General features: G+C 58.9%; 1 protein-coding gene across 1 annotated transcript in view; it reads left to right on the plus strand.

The window, feature by feature from the left end:
- Nucleotides 1–1,638: 1,638 nt before the first annotated feature.
- PTPRN (protein tyrosine phosphatase receptor type N) overlaps nucleotides 1,639–21,254 on the plus strand; it is a gene marked incomplete at its 5' end in the record, with an annotated part of 27,117 nt that continues 7,501 nt past the window's right edge. The window contains 10 exons of the mRNA XM_029910577.1: nucleotides 1,639–1,882; nucleotides 2,351–2,690; nucleotides 7,538–7,654; nucleotides 7,876–7,910; nucleotides 12,844–13,181; nucleotides 13,737–13,823; nucleotides 14,183–14,262; nucleotides 14,665–14,729; nucleotides 20,578–20,790; nucleotides 20,954–21,163. Of these exons, the coding sequence (XP_029766437.1) occupies nucleotides 1,639–1,882; nucleotides 2,351–2,690; nucleotides 7,538–7,654; nucleotides 7,876–7,910; nucleotides 12,844–13,181; nucleotides 13,737–13,823; nucleotides 14,183–14,262; nucleotides 14,665–14,729; nucleotides 20,578–20,790; nucleotides 20,954–21,163 (1,729 nt within the window). The remainder of the gene's footprint in view (nucleotides 1,883–2,350; nucleotides 2,691–7,537; nucleotides 7,655–7,875; nucleotides 7,911–12,843; nucleotides 13,182–13,736; nucleotides 13,824–14,182; nucleotides 14,263–14,664; nucleotides 14,730–20,577; nucleotides 20,791–20,953; nucleotides 21,164–21,254) is intronic.

The following is a 21,254-nucleotide window of genomic DNA, read 5'->3' on the forward strand; positions in this document are numbered from 1 at the left end:
GCATATGATGGGAATCCTTTGTTTCCCAGTTTGATCCCCACCCCCTACTAGTGGAGAAATACTAGCAGTCCAAGATGGAGTCCAGTACCAGGTGACATGATCACATGACCCTGCAGTGTCAAAGCAGCTTCTCAGGAAGGTGGGAGATTAGCATCTTCAAAGTCCTGTTGTTCTCCCTAATGGCCCATCCAGGCTGTTTGCATTCTGCCTGGAGGGCGTTCCCCCCCCCCCCCCATGTAAACCCACTTGTAATTGTTACATAGTCAATATTCCTAACTTCAGATACAGAAATGATACAGGCCTACACATTGGATAATCACATTCAGTAAATCACAACCTTTCCAATGTTACCTCTGTAACGATGCTGGTTCTGGTGGGATACAACTGAGAGTGCCAGTTCAGGACAAATCGCTCAGAGCAGGGCAGTTACAGCCCCAGGTTGGGGTCCTTTGCACCAAACCAGCCACCCAGAGAGGACTTCGGTCTCACCCCACTGGCGAACCACACGTCACACAAGCAATTCCCTTAGACACTCCAGTTACCCAGTATCACCACCAGTGCCACTCGTTATGGGGACAAATGGTTATGAAAACCAATACCCCAGTAAAAGAAAAAAGGTTCTCCCAATCCCAGAGGACCAATCCCAGACCCAGGTCAATATACAAATCAGATCTTACCCACAAATCACGCTGTTGCCAATCCTTTAGCATCTAAAGGTTTATTCATAAAAGGAAAAAGATAGAGATGAGAGCTAGAATTGGTTAAATGGAACCAATTCCATACAGTAATGGCAAAGTTCTTGGTTCAGGCTTGTAGCAGTGATGGAATAAACTGCAGGTTCAAATCAAGTCTCTGAAACATCCCCAGCTGGGATGGGTCGTTCAGTCCTTTGTTCAGAGCTTCAGTTTGTAGCAGAGTCTCTCCAGAGGCAAGAAGCAGAATTGAAGACCAGATGGAGATGAGGCATCAGCCTTTTATAGTCTCTTGCTATGTGGTCTTTGCTTTTTGTCCCAAGGACAAGCTACCCAGCACATGGCATAGAAAAACCTCTGAGCTGTGTCCATAGGCCTGTCCCTGCCTTGCTGAGTCACAGGGTGTATTTGCCTTCTCTCAATGGGTCAGTTGTGTAGCTGATGGTCCTTAATGGGCCATCAAGCAGGCTAGGCAGAGCTGACACCAACTTGTCTGGGGTGTCTCCCAGAAGCACAGCACAAATTTGAAATACAGACAGTCTAGAGCCAATACTTATAACTTTAAATCCAAAAATGATCCATGCACCCAGATAGCATCATCATAACCAGCAAACCAGAACCTTGTCTTAAACGCCTTATTAGACCCCCTTTATACAAGATTTGGTGCCACTACAGGACCTTGGTTGCAACAATGATCTATACGATCCTAGTTCATATTAATAACGTCACAACCTCACATGGCCCATCTTGCATAAAACCTCTTAGTTATGCTATATTCACATCAGAACAATATCTCGATGAAGAATATGGGGCATAGTGTCACACCTGCAGCCTGTGTTTCTGGGGGCCCCAGGGCTGGGTATCTGGCCCCTGCTCTTCTGCTTCTCGGGGCTGGTGAGGAAGAAGGGGGAGCCGTGTCACTCTCCAGGGCTGTCGTGTCTCTAAGGTTCTCACCGCTGCATGCCGCTCCCCGGATGGCCCTGTTCCCGTCAGAGCCCAGCCAGTTGGGCAGCGCCCTGCAGATGGCTCCGCGCCCACTGCCAGCCAGTGCCAAGAAGTCCCCGCGCCTGGAACCGCAGCCCCCGCTGCCCCCCGCCCTGCTGCAGCGATACCTGGAGCTTCTGCTGCTGGGCCCCCCGCCTGAGCTGGGCTATGAGGAAGGCCTGATGCACCCCTATTCGTACCACAAGGTGAGTGGGGGGCAGGCCACCTTCCTCCGGCCCTGACACGGGGCCTTGGGTGGGTGGGGCAGAGCGGGACGGGCAGATGAGACAGACACCCTGGCCAGGCCCAGCCCCGGCGGAGACACCAATAACAGCTCCGCAGAGTTGCTGGCTGCACTCGTCTCTGGCTGGCTCCCTGGTGGGGGGGCCCCCCAGGAACTGGGGTGTTCTGGCTGATCATCCCAGCCTGCCTCCCTATGTTCCTGATGGACGCAGATTCTGTGTCACCAGCTTGTCTATAAACTGCTGTGCAATGCGGCTGTTAACCAGCAGCCACCCCCGCCCCAGAGGTGGTTGCATCTCCGCACCGGGTGAGGGGTCCTTCTTCTCTAGGGTTTTGGGGAGGAGGTGTTAGCACTGCAGCCCATGGTAAACTGCTCTCCGGGTGGCTGTTCCTGGCACTGAGGGTGCGATGGTTCTCTGCTTTGGTTACAGTTTGGCTACCAGGATGGTGCGCGGCAGCTGAGCCCTGTCCGGGGCAATTCGGCCAGGCAGAGCCCTGAGCCCCCCGCTCTCCTTGGCAGGGCCCCTGCCCAGGCCTCCCAAGCCCTCTTTGGGGCCAGCCCCATCCCTTCCTATGGGGGGCAGCCAGGGCTGGACGGGGGGCATCTCTTCCAGGACCTGGGCATGCTCTACCTGCCGAGAGAGAAGGCGAGCCGGTTGGCCCCTGCCAGCACGAAGGCCCAGCACGGCCAGGGGCTCCCCCCGGACTATGCCGAGCCCGACGAAGAGAACAGACAGCAGCAGCCAGCCCTGGGTCCCCAGGTGCAGTCAGGTAACCCCTGCCTTCCAGCCAGTCGCCCGCAGACTCCTAGGACACCTGGACCGGCCCAGCCAGGGGTTTGTCCAGCCTGCTCGGACGACGGGGATTCCCCAGCCCCCCTTGGGAGCCTGCTCCGGAGCATGACTCCCCTGAGCGTTGGAAAGGTTTTCCCGGTCGCTGACCTCAGTCCCCCGGCTGCAGGCTAAGCCCATTGGTGCTTGTCCTGCCTTCGCTGGACACAGAGAACTATTGATCTCCGGCCTTTCCGTAACAGCCCTTAGCATATTGGGAGCCTGTTCTCGGGCCCCCTCAGTTGCCTTTTCTCCAGACTAAACATGCCCTGGCTTTTTCACCTTTCCTCAGAGGTCGGGTTTTCTAATCCTTTGATCAGGTCTGTTGCTCTCCTCTGGACTCTCTCCAATTTATCCGCATCTTTCCTAAAGTGCAGGGCCCAGACCTGGACACAGGGCTCCAGCCGAGGCATCGCCGGTGCTGAGCAGAGCAGGACAGTGACCTCCCGTGTCTTACACACGACGCTCCTGTTCATCCCCTCAGAAGGAGATGCGCCTTTTTCTCAACTGCAGCACATTGACTCATATTCAATATTCAACCCCCAGGTCCTTTTCAGCAGCACTGTTACCGAGACAGTTAGTCCCCAGTTTGTATTTGAGTTTTCCTCCCTACGTGTGGTACTTTGCACTTGTCTCTATTGAATTCGTCTTGTTGATTTCAGGCCAGTTCTCAATTGTCAAGGTCGCTTTGGATTCTGATCCTGCCTCCAAAGTGCTTGTGACCTCTCCCAGTTTGGGGTCGTCTGCACATTTCATAAGCATCCTCTCCACTCCATTATCCACGTCATGGATGAAAATATTAAATACCGGACCCAGGACTGACCCCTGCAGAACCCCACTAGATACACACTCCCAGTTTGACAATGAACCCTGGATAACTACTCTTAGGGTGCGGCCTTTCAGCCAGTTTTGCATCCACCGGATAGGAATTTCATCTAGACCCCATGGCCTTAGTTTGTTTAGGAGAATGTCACGTGGGACTGTGCCAAAAGCCTTACTGACATCCAGATACATCACGTCCACTGCTCCCCCCAGCCACCGGGCCAGTGACCCTGCCAAAGGAGGAAGTGAGGTTGGTTTGGCATGATTTGTTCCTGACAAACCCATGCTGGCTGCTCCTTCTAAACCGGTTAGCCTCCAGGTGCCCACAAACTGAATAATATTTTGTTCCAGTATCTTTCCAGGTATCAAAGGTATCAAATTCCCTGGGTCCTCCTTGTTCCCCTTTTTACAGTTAGGGGCTGTGTCTGCCCTTCCCCAGTCCTCTGGGCCCTCACCCATCCTCCAGGAGTTCCTGAAGATAATTGCTAAGGGTTCAGAGATTGCTTCAGTTACTCCCTTATGTACCCTGGGATGAGTTTCATCAGGCCCTGCCAATCTGAATACATGTAACTCCTCTAAATAGACTTTAACGTATTCGTCCCCTATTTCAGCTTGTTCCCTCCCCCTTGTTGTTAATGGTAAGTGTGTTGAGTGTCTGGTCATCGTGAACCTTTCTAGTGAAGACTGAAGCAAAATAGGCCTGAAACACCTCAGCCTTCTTGATGTCATCAGGTATTCGCCCCCCCTTCCCCACTAAGGAGAGGTCCTGCACTTTCCTCGGTCTTTCTCTTGCTCCTAATTTATTTAAAGAACCTCTTCTTGTTGCCTTTTCTCTCCCTTGCTAGCTGGAACTCGTTTTGTGCCTCGGCCTTTCTGATCTTGCTCCTACGAGCCTGTGCTATTCCGTTGTACCCCCCCTTAGCAATTAGTCCGTCTCCACTTTTGGTAATTTCCTTTTTGAGTTTCGGGTCATTAAAGCGCTCCTGCTGGAGCCACGTTGGCCTCTTACAGTTCTTCCCATCTTCCCTTTGCATTGGGCTCGTCTGCAGGTGTAACGTGACTATTGTCTCCTGGGAAAACTGCCAGCTTTCCTCAACTCCTTTAGCCCTTAGATTCCCTTCCCATGGACCTGACCTCCCATTTTCTGAGTTAGTTCACGTCTGGTTTCTGGAATCCATTGTCCTTAGTCTGCGGCTCTCGCTCCTTTCCTCAGAATCCTGCAATCCATCCTTCCATGATCACTGTCGCCCAAACTGCCTCCACCTTTGGATTCGCTACCACCTCCTCCCTGTTGGCCAGAATCTAGTCTACAATGGCCGTCCCCCTGGTTACATCCTCCACTTTCTGGAACAAAAAGTCCCCAGTACGTTCCAAGGGCTTATCGGAAATGTTGGTGTTCCGGATCCCCACGATCGGTGCTCCGCCCCCAGCTTTGGAACAGTCTCTTGAAGGAACCTGGCAGTGGGCCAGGCCCCAAAAGGGTCTCACTCTTCCTCCAGGGGAAGCCACACGGCCTCCCCACCACCTGAACCTCTGGGGCTGCAGCCCCCCTGCTTCGCGGTGTGAGACAGACCCAGGTAGAGACTTGCCCACTCCCCAGATCAATGCCCCTCACCCAGCATTTGCAGTGACAGCGCTGTCGAAACAGGCGGGGTTTCATTCACTGGCACACAGCACAGGACGTCCTGCAGTTGGGTGAGGGAAAGGCCGGTCAAAGCATCGTCCCCGTCCATTCTGGTCAGCCCAGAGCCCGGCCCAGCTGTTGTGAGCCCCAGGTTCAGGCTCGCTCTGGCTCTGCCTGACCTGGGTTAGTTGATCCTCCAGCAGTCAGGTCTTCTCACCCCTTCCCTGTCCTCTGTTCCCAAGCTGGGGGATAGCGCTCAGCCTCCCTGCGAGGAGGGGGGACCATCCATCACGCTGTCCTGCAGCCAGCGGGTGTGGGGACCAGCCTTGGGGCAGGGTACAGACTGCACACTGCCTGTGAGTTCTGGCCTGAGATTTCGCCACCCAGTTAAGTGTGACCTCCTCAGGTACGCTCACAGCCCAAACAGGGCCTGGGGTCCAGTCTGTGTGGGTACCCCCGTCTGTCTGGCTCACCTTTGTGCCCGTGGGTCCCTTACACCGCGGATCACAGCCCTAGTCAGGCCACGCCCAGTCCCAAAGCACCAGTCACTTATTAAGGTGCAGCTGACCTGGGGGGTCTCACCATAGTCAACGCTTGTAGCCAAACCTCTAATACACGAGCTACCGATCTCTTAAACAGGCAAAGGAAACGTGTTGTTTACAAGGTTAAAGCAGGTGACCATAGCTACACCGATGGTTACAATCTTAAGTTTCCAAAGGTAATAGAAACTGCTGTCATAAGCAAGCTCTGTATGACCTTCAGGGCTAACCCCAGCTAAGCCGCCGGGGGTCACTTGCCGATGCCTAGAAACCTTGTGCCCCAGAGTCCAAGCAGCACCGAGATCCGGCTCCTCCGGGGGAGGGAATTTTATTCCCTTCCTCCCATGTGCTCTGAGCTGCAAACTCAACTGAGGGGAGGAATCCACTTGCACGACTCGTCTCCAGTGGGAGGGAAGAGCAGAGCAACGGCCTTTTGTCCTTTCACATCCCGCAATAGTTCATCAGGCGTCGATGGGCCAGGCCCAAACACCTGCTGTCGGAGACCGGCCCTTCGCACGAGTGACTGTCTCCTGGCTGGTGATTTACACACTCACAGGCTCACAACACAAATGCTTAAATACCCCCGTACAGCATGGGATGCACTTGCGATAAGTGAGATGGATGCTGGCAGCCGCTCGCAGGCAATCAATAAACACTAAGCAGTACACACGTCCTTGGGCTTCTAATGCCTGTTTTACCAGCACTAATGCACAGGGCAGCCAGGCGGGTTCCAGCCAGGGGGCCTTGCCGTGAGCTGGTACCAATTCTGCCAGCATCACGCCGTCTCCCCTGGGTTGTTGTGGCGAGAGGGCGAATCCAGTCACCAGGCCATTGCCATTGATATGGGGTCAGCCTTGGACAGTCCTTTTCCGGTGGCCCATCCCGGCTCAGACAGCTGGGCGACATTCACTCCTTGCATCTGAAGAAGTGAGATGCTTATGCTCCCAATACTTCTGTTAGTCTTAAAGGTGCCACAGGACCCTCTGTTGCTATTCACTCCTCTATCTCTGCACAAACAGTCCTGCCCCCACCCCCCGCTAGCCATGTGAAATATAGGGAAAACTGAGGCACGCATCGGGCTCATAAAATATTCCCTTTTGTCACAGTGGGGTTTTGCCGTGTGACTTTTCCAGCAGATGTCTGGGTAGTTTACGTTCCCTATCACTGCCAGTCGGTCACAGATTCCGTGAGTTTCCGGGGCCTCTGTGACTTCCGCAGCTGCCGGTGCGGCTCACCCCAGGGCCACCCCGGAGGCCGTCGGAGCAGCAGTGCCTGGGGGCCTCGGGGTGGCAGGGACAGTCAGCTCCTCCCCCCCCCCCAAACAGGGGCCAGCTGTCAGCCCTTGGGGCCACCCAGAGCAACGGCACCGTGGGGCCCCAGGAGCTGCCAAGTTTTAGTCACGAGTATTTATAGTAAAAGTCAGGGACAAGTCACGGGCATGAATGTTTTGCTTATTGCATGAGACCTGTCCCTGACTTTTACTAAAAATACCCGTGACTAAATCTTCGCCTTAGTCATGCAGCTCCCTCTCCCCTTCCTCCTCCTCTGGGCCCCAGGGTGGGGGCTCTGCCCTGCCCCGCCCCAGCAGGTGGCTCCTGTCCCTTCACCCCCTGGATCCTGACCTCGCTGGGCCCAGCAGACACTTGGCTGAGAGCCCTCTCACCTAGCAGACATTCCCTGCGTCTCCATTGCGTCCGGCCCCCGAGGATGGGGTGGCCCCTGCCACCCGTTGGGTGCCTGGCGCTGGGCTGCCCGTTGCTCCGTGGGCAGGATCCCAAAGCGAGCGCTGTCTCCCTCTTGCAGATGCAGCCCTGCAGAGACTTGTGGCGGTGCTGGCCGACTACGGGGTGGGGCTGCAGGACCTGAGTCCCCAGCAGCTCGGCAGCCTCTCCGCCCTGCTGCAGCTGCTCCAGCGCCCCGGTGAGTGGGGCTGACTTGGCAGGGGAGGATGGGCAGGGCGCGGGGCAGAGAGATGCCAGCACTGCACCTTCTACTCTGGGATGCGCTGCCTGTCCCCCCTGGAGGGGGGAGGACGTTGCCCCCTCCTGGAATCTGCCTGATTCCTCCCCCCGCGCCCCGGCTGCTTTCTTTGTGCCTGGAGCAGTGCATGAGCCTTGAAGTGTCCTTTTCTCTCCCGGCAGGTGGGTTTGGCCAGGAGACTCCGGAGGCCAAGCGGGTAAGTCCAGCCATTTCCCGCCGCACAGGGCAGCATCCCAGCCCCGGTCCCAGGGCCGTGCTGAGCCTGGAGAGGCCGGTTGCTGGGGGGTCCACAGCCCCCTGTGGTCGGGAAGGGGTCACCGGGTCAGACCTCCGAAGGCCAGCGGAGACCGTTGGGGTCCCCTAGCCTGAGCCCTGCCCTGAGTCCGGGCCTTTCTGAGCTAGAGCAGGTGACTTAGAAAAACCTCCATCCTGGATTCAGAAACCGCTAGTGGTGGGGAATCCACCCCGGCCCTTGGTGAGTGGTTCCAGCGATTAATCACCCTCCTTGTCAAAACCGATCTTATTGCCAGTCCGCGTGCGTCTAGCTTCGTCCTCCAGCCGCTGGGCCATGTTAGACCTTCCGCTGCTAGACAGACAAGCCCATTAGCAAATATTTCTTCCCCACATAGGTGCTTAGACTGGGATCACGTCACCCCTGAACTTTCTCTTTAAGCTACATAGATTCTGCTCCTTGAATCTGTCGCTCTAAGGCAGGTTTTCCAATCCTTTAATCCTTCTCGGGGCTCTTCTCTGGGCCTCTCCAATTTATCAACATCCTCCTTGAACTGTGGGCACCAGAACTGGACACCGGATTCCAGCAGCGTCACACCAGTGCCAAGGACAGAGGTAAAATAACCTCCCTGCTCCTCCTCGGGATGCCCCCGGTGATGCATCCCGGGATCACATCAGCCCTTTTGGCTACACTGGGAGTTCATCTGAGTATCCGCCATGACCCCAAGTCCTTTTCAGAGTCCCTGCCCCCCAGGATCGAATCCCCCATCCTGTAAGTACAGCCAATGTTATTTTCCTAGAAGTCTGACTTCACCTTTGGCCTTACTAAAATGTGTCTTGTCTTGAGCCCAGCTTACCAAGTGATCAGATTGTTCTGTATCAGTGCCCTGTCCTCTTCGTTATTTCCCACTCCCCCAATTTCTGTGTCTGCTGCAAACTTTATCAGAGATGATTTTGTTTTCTTTCATGTCATTGATAACTGTCACGGACTCACAGATCGTGCCCACTCTTGGCCCCGTGCGGTCCGTGGGGGGTGCCCCTTTTAGTGAGACAGCCCTTCTCGGGGGTCCACTCTCTCTCGGGGTCCGGCCCCTCCACCTCCTGGATCCGCACCTCTCTGAGCCTTAGCGCGTCTGTCTCTGCCGTGGGCCCCCTCAGGGAGTCCACTCGCTCTGGGCCCCCGGGGCCTCCACCCCCGAAGGGGTTGATGCAACCCTGTTCTCTAGACCGGAGTGACTCTCAGCCAGCATGAAACAGAAGGGTTTATTGAGAGTTGAACATAGCACAGGAAACTCTCAGGGCCTCAGGCCTGGCCTCCCTCAGCCCAGCACATCCCAGTCTCCCTGCATCCCGGTGGGCTCTGCCTGCTTCCCCTCTCCAGCCCCGGAGCCCCCCTGCTCCCAGCTGGGCATCTCCGATCACCGGCCCCAGGCCCCGCCTCTGTCCATTGTCTTCCCTCCAGGTAAACAGGGTCGTAAACCGGGGCCTCCGCTCCTGCTTCTCCCTCTGGCTGGAACCGGCTGGTCAGGTCTCTGGGTCCTCACTCTGCAGCCCATTGTCCTCCCACTGGCCAGAACTGGCTGCGTCTCCTCAGCTGGGCCTCTGGGTCACCAGGTCACCGGTCGCTGGGGTATCCATCCTCCCGGCCACCGGCTGGGTCCCCACGTCCTCTCTCCGGTCCTCTGCAAAACACACTCCCTCTCCCCTCACCTCGTTAAACCAGTAACACCCAGGGAAACTGAGTCCCACCCCCTCTGCATGCAAACCATTGAAACCCCACAGAAAACGGGAAAACCCCCAGAAAACAAGAAAACCCCCCACTTCGTCACAATAACAACATTAAATAGCGCAGGGCCAAGAACTGATCCTTGCAGGACCCCTCTGGAAACCCACCTGTTTAGTGATGATTCCACATTTACAGTTATCTTTTGAGACCTATTAGCTAGTTATTAATCCATTTAATGTGTGGCCATCTTACCTTTATAGCCTTCTAGTTTCTTAATCAAAATGTCATGCGGCACCAAGTCAGAAGTCTACGTATATTACAACCACGCTGTTACCTTTACCAACCAAACTTGTAATCCCATCCAAAAAAATATCAAGTTCATTTGACAGGATCTATTTCCCATAAACCTCTGCTGATTTGCATTAATTACATTCTATTACCCTCCTTCAATTCTTTATTAATCAAATCCCATTATCAGCTGTTCCTCCATTATTTTTCCTGGGATTAATGTTGGACTGACAGGCCTATAATTACCTGGGTCATCCCACTGACCCTTTTACAATAATGGCACAACGTTCGCTTTCTGCCAGTCTGCTGGAACTTCGCTGGTGTTCCAAGAGTTATGGAAAATCAACATTAATGGCTCAGCGAGCTCCTCAGCCAGCTCTTTTAAAACTCTTGGAAGCAAATTGTCCAACGCTGCTGAGTTTAAAAATGTCTGACTTCACTAGCTGCCGTTTAACATCCTCCTGAGTTAGTGTTGGAATGGAAAGTGTTTCATCATCACCATGTGATGACTACATCATTTTTTCCCTCCCCTAAATACAGAACAAAAATTTATAGCACTTCTGCCTTTTCTGCATTATTATTTACGATTCTACCACTTCCGTTTAGTAATAGACCAATATAATTGTTAGGATTCCTTTGTTTCTAGTACACCTCTACCTCGATATAATGTGACCCAATATAACACGAATTCGGATAGAACGCGGTAAAGCAGTGCTCCGGGGGGCGGGGCTGTGCACTCCGGTGGATCAAAGCAAGTTCAATATAACGCGGTTTCACCTATAACACGGTAAGATTTTTTGGCTCCCGAGGACAGTGTTATATCGAGGTAGAGGTGTATACTTAAACTCTTTATTGTCCTTAACTCTGCTGGCCGTACATTATTCCTGGTGTCCTTTTGCTTCCCTTATTCGTTTTCTACAATGTATCGCTTCTGATTTATAGTTCATTACTGTCAACTTCTCTTTGCTTCCCTGTTTTATATTTTTTATAGCTGCTTTCACTTCCACTGCACGCCAAGTTGTTTTTTAACCAGTGCAGCCTTCTTTCTTGAATTGTAGATTTTTGAGCACCTAGTAAAACATTCTTAAACAATTCATAATTATCATTCACACTTTTCTGTTTGAACTCTTTCTCCCAGCTGATTTGGCTCATAATTGTTTTGAGCTTTATGAAATGGTCCCTTTTTAACCACTGGATATCTATGTAATACTGGTTCAGATTTTATTCTGTTTGCACATAACAAATGTGATCAAGTCATAACTTGCACCTAAGCTACAACTAATTTTTCGATCTTTGACCGTTTCCTCTTTGTCCCTCAAGATGAGGTCTAATGCAGAATTCCCCCACGTTGGATTCAGCACTGGCTTGAGTTAGGAAATTCTATCATTTTTAGATGTTCCGAGGATGTTTTAGTCCTGGCAGCACGAGACAACCAGTGTGTGTCCTTCAAACTGAAGTCCCCCCTTGAGCATATGGCTCTTTTCCCTACCCATCCTATCTGGGTGCCTGACGAGTCAGTCATCCTGTTCCCTAGTGGGTTTTGGGGCTCTGCAGCAGACACCAACCAACACCCCATCTTGTGCTTTCTCTGTTAGGATATTGAGCCATAAGCATTTGATATCGGAAAGAGGTCATGCTATTTTTGACAGTGCCACTCCCCCTCCCCTTTGGGCCACTTGATCCTTCCTCAGTCGGTCATAACCATTGATTTTTGCCGTGCCAGTCACCCAAATCTTCCTACCAGTCAAACCAGCTGGATCAAATTTATGCTCATAAATGAGCAATTCCGGTTCCTCTGGTTTGTTCGCCAGGCTCCTACCCTTGGTGTCCAGGCAGTTAAAGAATTTCTGCTCTTCATGTCCTCTGGTGTCTTGATGAGGACGTTCTCAGCATCACGACTGTGTTCTCATTTCGTCCCCTTGTTAGTTTAACCCCTTCTTGACTACTCTAGCCAGCCTGTCCCCAAGGAGATTGGTCGTCTTTCTGCGGAGGTGGAGGCCAGCCAAACTCTGCAGCCCCCTCTCCTAGCACCTAGCCAGCAGTTCACCCCCAGAATCTTCTCTTCTGTCCTGCTTTGCTCGTAGGACAGGCAGGATCTCCGAGAAGGTTGCTTGGATGTTCTTCGGGGAACTGGAAGGGCCTGTGTAATCTGTGTGAGACCCCACTGAGCTCTGTCATCAGTACGGTTCGTCCCCGTCAACTGCAGAAACCTGTCAGATCTCAGCGACCTCTCGTGGCCTGGCTCCGGGAAGGCAGCACGCCGTCCTGTTGTCCTCCTGCCCCTTGCAGATCTTCCTAGGATAGAATCCCTGACCCGGATTGTCCATCTTCCCTGGACGGCTGTAGCTTTTTGTGGGCAAGCTTAATTTTCTTCCCAGTTGGGGCAAGCAGCCTTCCACAGGTGTGTCCCGTACAGCCCTCCGTTCCCTTCAACCAGCTGGCTCTTCAGAGGGGTCTACTACACAGTCCAGTGTCCCAGGGGCTGGGCCTCTGGGCCCTAGGGTGCAAACAGAATGGGTTTGCGGAGAGCAAGCTAGCCCGAGTGTGCTTTCTCCATCTGCAAATATTTATTGGCAGCCCATGTGGAGAAGTCCCGCGGGGCAGCGGAAGGGGGAGCGGCAGGCGGAGATTGAGGGGTGACAGCAGAACTCCAGGGAGAGTCTTGCACAGTGCCTCCTGAAACCTGTCCCCAGCCGGAGCTGTGTGTCTCCTCGGAGAGGTCTTGCCAAGGCCACGAGGAGACTGATTCTGGCCAAGGGCTGGTCACAGGAGCTGAGGCCCCATTCTCCCGCCTTAAGGGCTGGCTCATTTCCCCAGGTGGGGCAGACTCTGCCATGAGCCAGGCCCGGCTGCCCCGTGGGTAACGTGCCGCCCTCTGCCCCAGGTGACGGAAGGGGAAATGCAGCACGGGGAGGAGCCGGAGCCGCCCCCCTCCACGGTGCCTCCCGCTGAGAATCCAGCCAGTGCCGCCTCCCGGACGGAGGGGCCGAGGTGGGAGGAGGCGGCTGGCCCGGCACGGGGCAGTGCCAGGCCTACGTCGGCATCCCAGGCTGAACCGCAGACCCCGGGGCAGGCTGCGCCCAGGGACCCCGCCGCAGGGGACGTGCTCCATCTCCCAGTGCAGAAGAAGAGCTACACGGAGCCCAGGGGCCATGGCGGGAAGGGGGAGCAGCCGGAGCCCCGGCCCGCCGAGGAGTACGGCTACATCGTCACTGACCAGAAGTGAGGGCTGCGGATGGGGGCCGGGCTGGGCTGGGGGGTGAAAGGGCCAGAGTATGCGGCTTCCTGGCTTGTATGGCTGCTGTGCCTGTGGCCATGGTGGGGAGGGGGCCACCAGCTTTCCCTGCTCTGGCCCCCGCCCTGGTGGCCGGTCTGCGGCTGATTCTCTGGGGTGTCCGCGGGGGGGACCTTGTTCCTCAGGCCAGGATGGCACCTGGTTCTGACTGGCGGGAGCAGCCCAAGGGCCGTGCGACGCGCGTGCGAGCAGCCCAAGGGCCGTGTGACGCGCGTGCGAGCAGCCCAAGGGCACGATGGCCACTCATGCAAGTTGGGTAAATGCTCCTAACTCTCCCCCTCCCACCCTGACCCGGCTCCACGCTTCCTCCTCCCAGCTCCTCTGCATGGCGGGGGCCTGGCAGGGCTGGGACCCACCCTGTCGCTGGCTTGCTCAGGCGCCCAGCCGGCCTGACCCTCAGGGCCCTTGACCCGCCTCGGGTGCTGGGGGAGGTTGTGAGGCCGGAGTCTCCCTGAGCTGCGCCTGTCTCTGCTCCCCTCCAGGCCGCTGGGCCTCGCTGTCGGCGTCCGGCTGCTGGAGATCCTGGCTGAGCACGTCCACCTGTCCACGGCCACCTTCATCAACATCAGGTGGGGCCGCGGGGGGCTCACGGGCGGCCCCAGAGAGGGCAGCAGCGGAGTGTCCAGTGGGGGGCAGAGCAATGCATCCTGGGAGGGGTGTAGCATCGCTGGAGGGGGTGGGCTGGCTTGGGGTGAGTGCAGTGGGGGGGGACGTAGGGCCAAGGGGTTGAGGTCTCACCCCAGTTCATCCGCAGTCGCTGCCCTCTCTTTGCGGCACGTCAGCAGCTGCCCTAGCCCCCAATCTCCCTGGCTCGGTTAGGCCGGGGCACAGGGATCCGGGGTGGGGTCTGGGCAGGGGGCACGGCCCCCTTGGCTGGGGTCTGGCCCCTCCCTGTCTTGTAATGCCCAGGCCTCTCTGCTCCCTGCAGTGTCGTGGGCCCAGCTCTCACCTTCCGGATCCGGCAGAACCATCAGAACCTGTCGCTGGCGGATGTGACCAATCAGGCCGGTGAGTGGGGTGCGGCTGGGGGCTCTGGATCCTGCGAGGGAGACGCCCGGGAGCCGGCTAGGCCTGCACCACCCAGGCGAGGGGAGGCTGTGTGGGGCCCAGGCCAGGGCCCCAGTGCATGGAGTGGGGGCTCAGGTGGGCAGGGCTGGCCCTGAGGCAAGTGATTCATTGATCCTCTCTGCCCCCCCTTCACACGCATCCACAGCCCCTCCCAGCTCTGAGTGCCTGCTGTGATCTGCGCCCCACGCTGTAGGGCAAGCAGTGGGGGGAGGGCCCGCGTCCAGATAGGAGCTGGGAAGCAGGGTGATGCCCCCATGGTCCGGGGCAGGCCCTCGGCGATTCACCCCACTTGTGCTTGCCGGGGCCGCGTGCTCCCCGCCCTGACCTCTCCCCTCTCTGCAGCGATGGTGAAGTCGGAGCTGGAGGCCGAGCTGGGGCTCAAGATTGTGCAGATGGGCGTGGGGCAGGTAAGGCAGCGACCCTGCCGGAAACGCCCCGACGGGCTCCCCCCCGTCCTGGGTCGGGCTCCCCACTGTGCCCCTGCAGCTGAGTGACTGGGGACATGGCCATGTCCCCGTGCCGGCGTCCTGGGAGTTGGGATCTGGGGGGGAGATAAGGTTATATCTTGGTGCTGGGGTGCGGCAGGGGCTGGGGCCGTCTCCTGGGGCTGCCTGCGCTGGGACCTCGGCTCCTCCGCTGCAGGGTTGTTCAGTCAGACCCCCTCCCTCTCCAGCTGTGGGGCTGGTTGAGCACTAGGGGCAGGCCCGCTGCAGACTCCTAGCGGGTGAGCTGGTTACAGTGACCAGATAGCAAGGGTGGAAAAATCGGGGTGGGATGTAATAGGCGCCTATATAAGACAAAGCCCCAAATATCAGGACTGACCCTATAAAATCGGGACATCTGGTCACCCTAGAGCTGGTGCAGTGCCCAGGAAGGTCTGGCTTGAGGACGAAAATGCAGTCCGTATGGAAACGGGAAGTGGGCGGCTTGGCCCTGCCCCAGGCTCAGCCTGCCAGCGGGGTGGGGTGAGGGGCAGGGGAGAGTCCTGCCCTACGGCCTCCGTTCCCGTACAGGAGGGGCTGCGCTCGTGCTACGCACTCGGCCGGCGCTGCGTTATCGCTGGAGCCCGCCTGGCTCCGTCACCCCAGCTGCTGGTCCCGGGTCTCCCTCTAGGCACGAGGGGTCTGGCCTGTTGCTCTTCTGCCTTCAGCGGTGGCAGGTTCTCCCGGGGCTAGTGCCTGCAGCGTGTCCCACCCCTCTCCCTGGGGTGCCCGGGGGCAACCTGCCTGGCTGTCCCTGCTCTGCGCTCGCTGCAGTATTTAGGGCTGATGCCCGGGTTCTCACAGGCCTGTTCTCTCCCAATCCCACCCAGCGTTTGTCACACCGACCCCAGCCCCACCACGCCAGGCCTTCCCGCGCCGATGGTGTGTCCCTGCTGCGCCTTGTCCGTCTGTCAGCGCCCCAGCTACAGGGCCCCTTCGCTCAGGCTGGAGACGCACAGGCTTTCTGCTCTAGCTCCCAGGGGCGGCTGAGATGGCAGCTGTCACGTTTGCCTAGTGAACTGAATTCGTCTGCCCCGTCCCTCCACCTCCCCCGAGAGCAGGACTAAGGCCTCGGCACCATGGGCCCAGGCCAGGCCCCAGCTCCAGGAGCTGTGCAATGAGGGGAGAAGCCCTGTGATCATTCCCTCGTCGCTGGGCAGGAAACTCAAAACCACGACCTGAGTGTGACTGACACAGCGCCGCTGCCTGAGGCTGCAGAGAGCCTGAGCCCGTCGCTGGGGAAGGGGGGGGGGAGCTGCCCTGACTGTGAGCGCCACTGCCTGAGGCTGAGCCAATTGGAGCTGCGCGGGCGGTGACTGTGGGCAAGGGCAGTGTGTGGAGCCCTCGTGGCCGCCCCTACACCTAGCGGCCGCAGGGACGTGAAACCGCACCATGCTCCGTATTGATTGGGGTGAAAACCCCACAGGATGGGGGCTGGCCTCAGCAGAGCCTTGAGGAGTGGAGCAGGACTCAGGGCAGAGTGTGCTGTGACTGGCACAGCCAGCCAGGCTCTGCCTCTCTGGGCAGCCGGGGGATTTCCTGGCCTTGGCTCCACTGTGGCAGCATGGACTGCGGGGTACGCTTGCCTCTGCCCTGGGAAACTCCCCTGGAGGGGTGGGCCGGGTGCATGTCCCAACTGGGTGGGGGAGAAGCGGTTTCTGGGGGGATGCCGATCTCCGCGCAGAGATGTCTCCTGCAGAGGAATGGCTGCCGTCACAGTCCCCTCCGCACCGGGCACCGCGTGGGCTGAGGGTTCAAAGGAGGGGCCTGGGGGATTTGCTGCCCGGGCACAGGGGTGGTGGGGGTGGAGATTTGGAGCAAGGGCCAGAATGTCCTGAAATGAGGCATGGGGGGGGGGGGCTGCCCCGGCAAAGGGGGTGGCCTGGGCAGACTGGCACTTGGGCGCCCATCGATGAGACACACCTACCCCGTGCTGCACAGATCAGTGACATTCAAATGACGCTTCCCTGCCATGGCCGGCTGCCCCATGCTGCCAGGTGTCACCGAGGCAGAGCCCCTGCTCTGTCGGGGTTCCCTCCCCCTGGGTGTGGGGTGTGAGCCCCAGGCTCCATTCCTGCCCCATGGGGCGATGCTGCTCTCTTGCCAGGCCCGATTCTACCTGTGGCTTTGGACAGTCTGCTCGTCCCTGGGACTGGGTGGACTTGCCCCATTCCTGTGGTGTCCAGCCCCGGCCCCTCCTGTCCTGCTGGCTGTGCAGTCAGGCCTGTCCCCCATTCCCAACCCCTGTGGGTGGTACGAGTTTGCCCCTGGCCCAGCCTAGCTGTGCCCGGGTCACTGGGGCCAGGCAGGGCTGGGCAGGGATCTGAAGCAGCCTTGCTGAGAGGCTCGGTGGGGCCAGCCCCGTGTTACCGCCCTGTCCAGCCAGAGGAGGCTGGTGCTGTTCTTTACCTTCGTATGGCAGTGGGGGCCGATCAGGGCAGACACTGGCCTTCTCGACCCTGAGCTGGCTGGTGAGGTGCATGAGTCATGGGGACTTTTCAGAGCTCCATAGAGTTCAAAGCCAGCAGGGACCATGAGATCCTCTAGCCTCACCCCCACCCTATCGCAAGCCAGAGGCTTTCACCCAGCCACTGGTTTGGTAAAGCATCATCGGGCTGGACATGAAGTCAGCGGGGGCTGGAGAAGACGCTGCTGCCCTGGGTGCTTGGTCCAGTGGTTAATCGCCTGCCCTGCTAACACTTTGTACCTCATTTTCCATTGGAATTTGTCTGGCTTCAGCCTCCAGCCATTGGCTTTTGTCCTGCCCGGCTCCGCTAGATTAAAGAATCCGTTAGCACCTGCTGTTTCCTTCACACTAATACAGACTTTCTCCCTGAGAAACAAACCTGACCAATTCCTGCCCCGCAGATGCCCTAAGAAACAAACCAGACCCACTGTCTGGGCGTGGAGATGCCCAGCCACAAACACGGGGAATGGGACCCAGAGAAAGCAGCTGCTGCCTTCACGGATTTTAAAGACACTCCTGGCTCGATCTGGGCCCCAGGCCCAACCCGTCTGTTACTGCAGCACAGAATGGGTGGGGAACCCGAGAGACCAGAGAGAGGCCAAACAAGAGCCAACAGCTGGAAGCTGAAACTAGGTTAGAAATTAGGCACCCCTTGGTAGCAGTGCGGGTGATTAACAAACTCCCATGGGCAGCGGTGGCTTCTCCAGCTCTCCGGCCTGGTGCCTTCCTGGCAGCCGCTTTACCCCAGCCAGGCTCTTGGGCGCAGTACGGGGTGACGTGGGGAACCCACGCATCAGGGCTGTACAGGAGCTCAGACCAGCTGATCTCATGGTCCTGCTGGGAACAGGATCCAGTCCAACTCCCGGGGCTGACATGGCGGTGGCTCACACGCTACCTTGCTCTCCCCTGGAGGAGGCTGCAGGACACTGGCTGCTGCTCCTGCCTCCTCCTCCCCCCCCCCCCGACAGGTGTGTAGCTGTTTGGATCGAGAGCGTCCCTGCTTTGTGCAGCGGGGTAGCTGGCCTGGCTGTGTCCTGGGGGCTGCGCAGGCTCGGGGTGTGAGCCCTCCGGCTGGTGGGAGGTGGGACATCTGGATCTCTAGTTCTACACTCCTAGGGAAGTGGTGGTGGAACAGCCCCGTGAGGAGCCCTGCAGTGCGCCAGCCCCTTAGGGTCACACTCACTGGGGTCAGCTCCTTGGCTTCCCCGCCTCCTGGGACCGACCCTCGGAGCCTTCAGCACCCCTGGGTCACCCCGTGAGCTCCCCTCGGCAAGTCCACTGGCTTGGACCCCTGAGGGAGCCTTGCCCACCCCAAGGGAGCAAAGCACCCCCACCTTCCTGAGTGCAGTGACTCAGCCAGTGGGGTACACACGGGGGTTTATTGGCTGTCTGGACACAGCGTAGAGTCCTTAGATTAACCCACAGTTACAGCAGCGTCTAGCTGGGTCAGCCTGAGCCCAGAACCCTCCGGCCCTCTCTGGGCCCCGGGGAAGAGTAACAGCCCCCAAGGCCCCTCTGGGCAAGCGCTCACCTGGCCTCTTCCTTAGTCCTTTTGTTCCCAGGCTAGTCCCAGCTGGCTGGCTTCCTGCAGAGGGTGGGGCCCTGCCCATGCCCACCCCCACCCCCAGTCGTTAGTTGCTAGGTACCAAATGGCCAGGCCATTGTCTGGGCCCAGACTCCAGACAGCATTTCCCCAACCTAGTTAAGCATGCAGCACATAGAGGAAACTGAGGCACACACAGTAGTCATAAAATATTACAAAAAATTCCCACTCCGTCATGGGGGCTGTGGTGTGAGGGGACAGGGCCCTTCCCGCAGGGAGTGTCACCTTGGCACCGCACCAGCAGCCCGAGGGTCACCCCAACTCCCCAAATGGGGCAGGTCTCGGGGACTCCACTGCCCAGCACGGCCTGAGGGGAAGGGCACAGAGCAGGCGCTGTGGTGCTCCGGTGACGGTGCCCTGGGAAGGGGAGCTCCTGGGGACCCGGCTCGCTGCCAAGGGCTGAGCAGCTCTGCCCCCCCGCAGGGAGCCTGGTCTCTGTCCGGGCACGGGGGCAGCACACCTGGCACCTCACCACTGGGCGCAGCGTTGGGTGGACAGTGGGGCCGGTGATGGGGGCAATGCCAGGCTGCGGAGGGGACAGGCAGCCTGGACTGGGTGCCAGGGCCAGGGAGATGTCTTGGGGGCTGCGGTTTGGGGGCATTATGGGGGGGGGCTGCAGTGACTGAGGTGGGGCAGGAGCAGCAGCGCGCGAGGCCTTGGGGGCTGGGGGGAGGGTTTGATGCCACGAGCCTGAGGGGGGCTGGCGGGCGGTTGCCAGCAGTGATGAGGCAGGGGAGCTAGGTTCGGATTTCGCTGGGGGCTGACAGGAGGGGCTGAGGGGGGAGCTCTCAGAAGAGGGGCTTGGAAGCTCGGGGAGTCAGGGGAGAGGAGCCCAGCAGCATAGGGTCCTCCCTCTGCCCTCCTGTTGCCCCGCCCCGGCCTCCTGGGCGGGCAGGCCAGCTGGGCCTGAATCCTGAGACAGGAACATCTGAGCAGATGTGGGGCTGGCTTGGGGGTGGACATTGGGACACGAGGCCTGTCCCCTCTAGGGGACGCCAGCTCCTGGCCTCAGGGCAGGGACTGGCTGGCTTGGGGGTGGACATTGGGACATGGGGCCTGTCCCCTTTGGGGGGGCTGGCTCCTGGCCCCAGGGCAGCGATTGGCTGGCTCAGGGGGGCGGGGAATGGGGGACAGGGCCTGTCCCCTCCGGGGGTGCCGGCTCCCATCCGGCCCCAGGTCTGTAGTGACTCCAAGCTGGGACCATCCGCTAGCAGCGGTTTCTCGTCCCCCGGAGGGGTGACCCGGGCTGGGCTCCCTCCCCAGCGTTAGCCGCACTCTCCTCGGCTCCCGCACGCCCAAAAGGCCCCTGGCCGGGCGCTGCAGCTGGCATCGCACCGTTGCCATGGTAACCCCGGCCTGCTCTCCGGTGCCCCGCTGAGCCGCTCGCTGTGCGCTCCTGCCCGTTCCCATGGTTACCTCCCCAGGCCAGAGCAGAAGGGACAATAGGGGCTCCCCCTTCGTGGCTGGGGCTCCCCCGCCCTGCTCCTCCCCCGCTGGCTGCATGGGGCTAGCCGGGGGGCTCAGGGCCTGCCCCTTGCTGGCTGTCTGCGGAGCCCTGGCCCTCCTCCCGGGGGCGGGGACCCCGGCTCAGCATCGCTGTCCAGATCGGCCCCGGGGAGTCTCCTGCCTCGGGGATCCCCCCATGCGCCCCACCCCTGGCAGGGGCTGACTCTGCTGTGCTAACGGTGCCCCCCTGCCCCCAGCGCAATGAGGCCGCCCCGTACCCGCACCCCTCGCACTTCGGCGACACCTTCCACTCCGTGCTGCTCACCTTCCTGGCCCTGGCCTGCGTGGCGGGCGTGGTCATCGCCGCCGCCATCGTCTTCTGCCTGCGCCAGCACGCCAAGCAGCGCGAGAAGGACCGGCTGGCGGCCCTGGGGCCCGAGGGCACCGGGGACAGCACCTTCGAGTACCAGGTAGGGCCCTGGGCAGCGCCGGGGTGGGGGACACAGCGGGGACTGAAGTAACCACGGCTCGGCTCGGAGGGGAGGGCCAGGCCCGGACGGGGGAACTCCCGGTGCTCTTGGGTGGGGGGTGCAGAGGGGCAGCGGTGGCAGCGCTGGTCTCGCCCCCACCCAGGAGCTGTGCCGGCAGCACATGGCCGCCAAGTCGCTCTTCGGCCGCGCGGACGCCCCCCCGGCCCCGGCCGAGAACTCCCGGGTCAGCAGCGTCTCGTCCCAGTTCAGCGACGCCCCCCAGGCCAGCCCCAGTTCCCACAGCAGCACGCCGTCCTGGTGCGAGGAGCCAGTGCAGTCCAACATGGACATCTCCACCGGCCACATGATCCTGGTGAGCCGCGCTGCCGGGGGGAGGGATGTGTGTGGGGGGTGTGTGTGTATGTGTGTGCGCTGCCCCCTGCTGGAGAGGGTGAGCCCTGGGG

Source organism: Terrapene carolina, unplaced genomic scaffold, assembly GCF_002925995.2.
Source record: "Terrapene carolina triunguis isolate 2854851 unplaced genomic scaffold, T_m_triunguis-2.0 Scaffold62, whole genome shotgun sequence".
NCBI classification, from domain to species: Eukaryota; Metazoa; Chordata; order Testudines; family Emydidae; genus Terrapene; species Terrapene triunguis.